This window comes from Triticum urartu, chromosome 3, assembly GCF_003073215.2.
Source record: "Triticum urartu cultivar G1812 chromosome 3, Tu2.1, whole genome shotgun sequence".
In the NCBI taxonomy this organism is placed as follows: domain Eukaryota; kingdom Viridiplantae; phylum Streptophyta; class Magnoliopsida; order Poales; family Poaceae; genus Triticum; species Triticum urartu.
Window position 1 is genome coordinate 739,942,423 of NC_053024.1, and position 7,063 is coordinate 739,949,485.

Below are 7,063 nucleotides of genomic sequence, written 5' to 3' on the forward strand. Positions count from 1 at the left end.
CCAGCTTAGTTGCCTTCATGCTCAAAGTTTTAAATTTTTAACTTGTGTTCGTTTCGACCAAGCATTATACTTTTTTTTGGAAAAAAGTTGTTTGTAAAAAAATTTCCTTGTCCAAACTTTGTTTGTGACCCACAAATTCAAATACCCCATTTATTTGGAGGCTTCTTTTATGAAGCTTTTCCTCTTGCATATGATTATACTTGTACGGCTTCGTTCCTTGTCCGTGTATTACGCCACAATATGCACCATCTTGACTTATTAGGCAGTACGGTCTCATGCCCTACCGCCCCAATCGGTGCCACCTTCAAGAAGAGAAGGCCTTGGGGTAGCTAGGACCCTACCTCCAGAGGCACCGATGGTCCCACTCCATGCGCACCACTTACTAAGCTGGCAGTAGGGTATGAAGAGTGAACAAGGCACATTCTAGTGCTACCATACCAAGCATTAACATGTTTGAGCGTACATATCCAGCATTACCAAGTTCAGAAAATAACACATAATTAACAAGTAGATAGACCCATATATTTCATGAAAGTTCACATGACTACAGTAGCCTGTCCCATAATCTAAGAACAAATGTTGATCTAAACTAGCTAGCTAATTACAAGTTGCATTGCGAGTACTAGAACATTAAATGTAGCCGCCGGTGCCATTACCATTGACCACATCCCTGTGCATGCCCCTGCTGCTAGCGTAGTCCTGGTGCTTGTGGTTTCTCTTGGCCGGCGGGTAGTGCAACTGTTGGCCTGCTATCTCGTCGCCATGACCCCCGCGGACACTCTGTAACCCTAGGTGGAACATGCCCTGCATCGTAGCCATTGTGATGGGCATTGCCTCAGCTGGGAGTCCAGACATATGATGATCCATGGCGTGCATGAATGGGAAGCTATTCTGTGCTTCCAACAACTGCTCCATCCCGTTCCCATGGGCATGGTGGTGGTGGTGGTGCGCACAGCCATCCACCGTGTAAGCATCGCTTTCGGCAAAGAGCAGCCTGACAGGGAAGCCGAGACCAAGGTTAGCTGGGTCGAATATGTCGCTGAACTGGCTGTCGTGGGACGGCGTGCTGCCAAAAATGGGGTATTGCAATCTTGGTGGTGAAATGTCGGTGCCAGTGGCATAAGTGGTACTACTAGACATGGTTGGTGTCATGGACGACTTCCCTACCGTAGAGGCTCGGGAGGTGGCTGACACCACCTTGGGCTTGGCCCTACGCTTGGCATGGCGACGATACCCCCCGCCGACGGGCACGTTGCGGAGAACGCCGCCGCGGGTCCAGTAGCGGCTGCAGGAGCGGCAGAAGTGGCGGGGCTGGGTAAGAGAGTAGTTATTAAAGTAGCAAAACTTGGTGTTGGTGGATTCACATCGCGGGCAGTTGATCCCCGGAAGTGGATGCGGCAACCGCGCCAGCCGTGCTCGCTTCGACATGGAAATCGACTTGTTATTTCTGCCGTGACTGCAATCGCCGTCCCCAGCACCACCGCAACCATCATCGCCACCCCCTGCAACGCCGTAGTCGGCCCCGGTTGTGGCCATGAACCCTTTGGGATTATTGTTGTTGCATCCTCCATCACCAGGACCATCGGGTGAAGAAATGGTAGTACTATGAGTGCTAGTGCCGATTTGTTGCAGCTGCAAATCAACAAGGTGATGAGTAATCAATTAACCATATCGGCCAATATATATATGGAGCTATTTTTTTCTCCATTCGTCCCCGGGATGGGCAGGATGAAGTAGTTTTTGGTAAATCTCGGAAGTTTTGGATTTTTGGTTCGAATAGTTCAAATGAATTTTGATTTTACATTTATTTCAGGTAATAACATATAATGTTTGAGCTACATCGGACATAAAGTTCCCTCTTCAAAAGGAGACCCCGTGACCTCTTGGGAGTATAAAGACCACTGGAAAAAATAGCCCGTTAAATAAATTAGTTTAAGATGTCTCACTAATAGCACGCTATAGCGCGGTATAGCATGCTAAGGATGGTGCTATTTTGCTATAGAACACTATATTTTCATTTATAGAGACCCTATTTGATTTAGCTTTTCTGTTTAAATTCATTTTTTTACCTTTCTGGTATCACAACCCAAGAAACAGTGGTACCTCTTGTGTCTATGAAATTTCAGGTAACTGGTCGGTTACTGTAAATTTCGACCAGAAAAAGAAACCTGATATGGAGTATATTCCTAGATATATATACTTGTTTCTTATGCGAACAAAATCATGAGGGAATATGCAATTAATTAGCAAGCTAGAAGCACGACGATGCATACCTGAAGCTGGTTGTGGTCGGTGTTCCAGAAGTCTGATGAATCAAGGAAGGCAGGAAGGAAGATCATAGCCGGTGATCTAGAGAGAAGAGAAAATGGGAGGAAGAAACTTAGCAGCAGCTGGGGAAATCAAGCGGAAGAGTACTAGTACCAAGGAAAGGAATGGAAAAAGAAGAGATAAAAAGGACAGAGCAAGGTAGCTAGCTAGCAGCACCCAAATAGATGAGAGAGAAGGGACACACACTCTATATATATAGCCTGTGGAGATTTGGAGGAAAAAAGAAGAGGACCCATGTTGTTGTTGTTTTCCTTCATTTGCACACATTTCCTTCTCCAATGTATATGCGGACGTGGCTCAGAGTGCTACCCATGCTAGCTACAGTTTGCAATAAATTAGTTAGTGTACTCTGATTAGCTAAGCTGATAGCTAATTTGCCACCGCATAATTAATCATGCAGGCCACTCCATAGAGTTAGATGGTACTAGCAATTTGGTTGGCCTACATATATTTTTTGTTTGAACACTAGCAAGTCATATCACTCACTCTGTTTCGAGACAACCACTTCTTCTCAACAGTCATGTGCTGTCATTTTTAGTAGGAACCAAGATGTCGTGTCATTTTCATCATATGTTTTTTTTTTTCTAATTCTATGTTTTCATGATATTGCGTCCTAAAGATGCCATAAAATGTGGGATATGTCAAAGCGAGATGAACTTCAATCTTGACACATGCATGTCATGTATACATAGAGAAAAATTCACAGCGATTTCCAGTATTTTTTTTCTCCCGAGCGACCTCTAATCTTTGTGGTGGATATACAACTTAGTTTTGTATGGGAAGGGACTAACATTATATTTCACAACTCAAGTGTTAGTTAAGTTTATTTGTATAAAAATTCTCTATAACTTAATGGTTGGATGATTTGATCGCCAACCTAGTGAAATTTATACGACCAGTGATGCGGTGGTGGTTTTGCGCACACACCAATCGGCACAAAAACAAGATAAAAATAAACATACATTTATTACTAAACAAAAATAAATGTGAATATCAGGACAAAAATAGAAGCGCAATAAATCTATAAGTTTGAACCAAAATTTGGAAACTGTGGATAACTCATAAATAAATTATGAACATTCATGAGTAGTCTATCATAATACTCTTGAAGTTTATTAAAAAAAATGATTTTGTTTCTCTAGGAATACTGCGGGTTTAACTTGTCTAATTTATTTTATTGATTTTTCATATTACACGATTGCTATGTGTGCAAAATCGCCGGCATGTTAGCAACCATATTGTTTTGACTGGATCAAGGATATAATGTGCTATATATCAGAAGTTTAGGGTCAAACTTGTCAAATTTCAAAATCTAGGAGGTAAAACAGCAACTGATAGTTAAATAGGTGAGGTGGGCGACAGATCTTTCATCCACTTTTACATCAAGCTAGAGGTTTCTCTCCAACATGAGCGAGTTGGCAAACTTGAGCAATCCACTCCATGGTAAATACACATGACAGTGTTCTTGGTTGTGTGCATCTTGGGTGCAGAGAGCAAATTAAGACCCCCTACTTTATTACTTGAGGGATGATCATTGGTGTGAATATACAAGTGTTTAATTAAAGCCAGGTGGTTTGCAAGTACCACTGTTGAATTGTACCATGAGAGTTGCGGGATGTATGTAGCTGGATATATACGCGCTCTTCTCATCTTCATATACATCGATGATATGAAATAGTCACCGTGAATATGACATGACAACTAAATTTCTCTCGCGTTATATTTTTTGCATGTTAACAGTTAAAAACTAATGCACGTGCATATATAACATCAATCACCTTCCGGAATATAATATATCAATTCCTAATTATTTATTGATGTTTGTCAGGTTGACATGGTTGCTACGTGTGCAAAATATCCGCCATGTTTTATTTTGAAACTGGGGAGGGCCAGAGGGCTCCCCACCTGAAAAATATAAATATTCAATTTGTTTTAAAGTGGCAAAACAAGCATATAATTCATACTACAAGAGATTCAGGAAGCACACACTCAAGGAGAGGCAAGATAGTCTCGTCATAACATGGCACTGGATTTAAACTCGGCATGTTAGAGATATATTTTCTTTACATGTATTTGGTAGTTTTGAATTTGTAATTCATATCCTTATCTCTAGGAGAGGCTTTTTACCCTTCAAATCTGTACTCTTATATATACTAGCCCGTGAGGCTCAATACAATGTCCATCATATTCCTCTAATCCTTCTCCCTCTATTGTTCTACTCTCTCCTTCCGAAATTACTTGTCGTATGAATGAATGTATCTAGCTGTATTTTACTACTACATACATCTATTTCCACGACAAGTAATTTGAGACGGAGGGAGTACATGTTATCAGACTAACCCCGGTCCAAAACCCTAGCCGCCGCCGCTTCAATAACGCGCCGCCCCGGGGGCGGTTGATCTCCATGATCGCCATCGGTGGCCGCGCCTCCGACCTCTAGATCGGTTTTCTCTCCGGCAGTGACTTGGCCAGTCTAATATTTTGGTTCACCGATCATAGATCGTATTGCGTCGCCCACCGCATTGACTCTACACCGGCCAGTTCATCATCAATTGTACGACAAGGCTGGACACACCACACAAGGGACGCCTTCATGCGTCACTACCAGACATTGTCGTCCGCATGGTCTCCATCGCTGGTTCGTCTTTGTGGTCATCGCCCGGGACATCACTGACAACATCGCATTCGTCCATGCCATGATGGGTACAACGCCACCATCGGTCCGATCAACCAACCCCGCTCATGTCTTTGCCAAGCACGTCCCTGAGCACGCGCCTACCACCGATTAAGCATCAGGCTGCCGCTGCGTCGCCCCTTTTGGCCGCAGCGTCACCGCCCTTGTTTAATGCTACGGGCTTCCAATGCGCCTTCCTTGATGTGGACGTCGCTAGCAGTCTCAGCCACTGGACCGACTCGCGCCCTATAGTTCTGCCACCCCCACTCGGGTCGGAAGGACCTTGCATGCGGCCCTCTTCACCGTCCTTGCAAACCGACGTTCCCGGCTCCCACCGCGCCACGTCCTATGGCGCACGTCGCCACCGTCCGCGCATGGTCTTCGTCAGTCCGTCGGGTTGTTCCTCGCCTACTTTGAGTACCGTCGTCGCACATCTACATGTAACCTGCATGACAACTTATCGCCCCCATATGTCCCACCGACCACATCTTCACCAGTCTAGGCATCGAACATGACCACTTCAGGTCGCTGTTGGTTTCGCCACCTTCTACGTACGTCTTCATCCTCCACGAGTTTGTCGACATCTAATCTCGTCCTTGACTACTTCGTCTACTCTAACAACCGCGACTGCACAGACACTTCTCTTTTTCGTCACTCTGTGCCTCACAACCATCACAGAGGCCTCTCTGCCTGTATGTAGGACAATGGCACACAATTCATGATGGTCCCTTCCTTCGCACGCCCGGTAGTGGCACATCAATACATGCCTTCGTTGCAGACATTCCCGAGTCTGGCAAGCTCGAATCGGCGTCTCGTGTTCATCAGCATCAGAAACGTCTTCATCGGCATCTACATCCTCCTCTATGTCTGCCTCGACCGTGTCACCGATGAGTTCTTCTTTGCGTACTTGGTTCTGACAAAACTAGAGTATGCCTTCATCCACGATCGTACGCCTGATTCTGGAAAAATTACGGCCACACCTTGTCCTCGAGGAGTCGGACTACGTCTCCCTTGGCATCGGCTTCCTCGACGATTGCTTCGACGCGTTCATGTCACTCTTTACGAAAACCATGTGCTTTGATACGTCTCCAACGTATCTATAATTTTTTATTGTTACATGCTATTATATTATCTGTTTTGGATGTTTATGGGCTTTATTATGCACTTTTATATTATTTTTGGGACTAACCTATTAACCAAAAGCACAGTGCAAATTGCTGTTTTTTTTGCCTATTTCAGTGTTTCGCAGAAAAAGAATATCAGACGGAATCCAAACGGAATGAAACCTTCACGGGGATCTTTTTTTTGAAACAAACGCAATCCAGGAGACTTGGAGTGGATGTCAAGGAAGCAGCGAGGCGACCACGAGGTAGGGCGGCGCGCCACCCACCCTCGTGGGGCCCTCGCAGCTCCACCGACCTACTTCTTTCGCCTATATATACTCTTATACCCTGAAAACATCCAGGGGAGCCACGAAACCACTTTTCCACCGCTGCAACCTTCTGTACCCATGAGATCCCATCTGGGGACCTTTTCCGACGATCTGCCGGAGGGGGATTCGATCACGAAGGGCTTCTACATCAACACCATAGCCTCTCCGATGATGTGTGAGTAGTTTACCACAGACCTTCGGATCCATAGTTATTAGCTAGATGGCTTATTCTCTCTCTTTCGATCTCAATACAAAGTTCTCCTCGATGTTCTTGGAGATCTATTCGATGTAATTTTTTTGCGGTGTGTTTGCCGAGATCCGATGAATTGTGGGTTTATGATTAAGATTATCTATGAACAATATTTGATTCCTCTCTGAATTCTTATATGCATGATTTGATATCTTTGCAAGTCTCTTCGAATTATCAGTTTGGTTTGGCCTACTAGATTGATCTTTCTTGCAATGGGAGAAGTGCTTAGCTTTGGGTTCAATATTGCGGTGCTCGATCCCAGTGACAGAAAGGGAACTGACACGTATTGTATTGTTGCCATCGAGGATAAAAAGATGGGGTTTATATCATATTGCTTGATTTTATCCCTCTACACCATGTCATCTTGCCTAATGTGTTA

At 44.4% G+C, this 7,063-nt stretch overlaps 1 protein-coding gene across 1 annotated transcript; it reads right to left on the reverse strand.

Moving 5' to 3' along the window:
* Window positions 1-565: 565 nt before the first annotated feature.
* Window positions 566-2,469, reverse strand: LOC125549558 (dof zinc finger protein DOF2.4-like). The gene is made up of 2 exons (XM_048712943.1): window positions 2,274-2,469; window positions 566-1,632 (listed from the first exon to the last, which is right to left on the reverse strand). Exons 1-2 carry the CDS (start codon window positions 2,337-2,339, stop codon window positions 631-633), a joined length of 1,068 nt encoding a protein of 355 aa, XP_048568900.1. The 5' UTR covers window positions 2,340-2,469; the 3' UTR covers window positions 566-630.
* Window positions 2,470-7,063: the final 4,594 nt, after the last annotated feature.

What these genes read in the sequence shown, in the direction of transcription:
- LOC125549558 (XM_048712943.1), bottom strand. Translation starts at nt 2,339, where the DNA reads ATGATCTTCCTTCCTGCCTTCCTTGATTCATCAGACTTCTGGAACACC. An exon ending in CCGACCACAACCAGCTTCAG is followed by an intron (nt 1,633 to 2,273) that starts GTATGCATCGTC and finishes GTTGATTTGCAG; the next exon opens with CTGCAACAAATCGGCACTAG.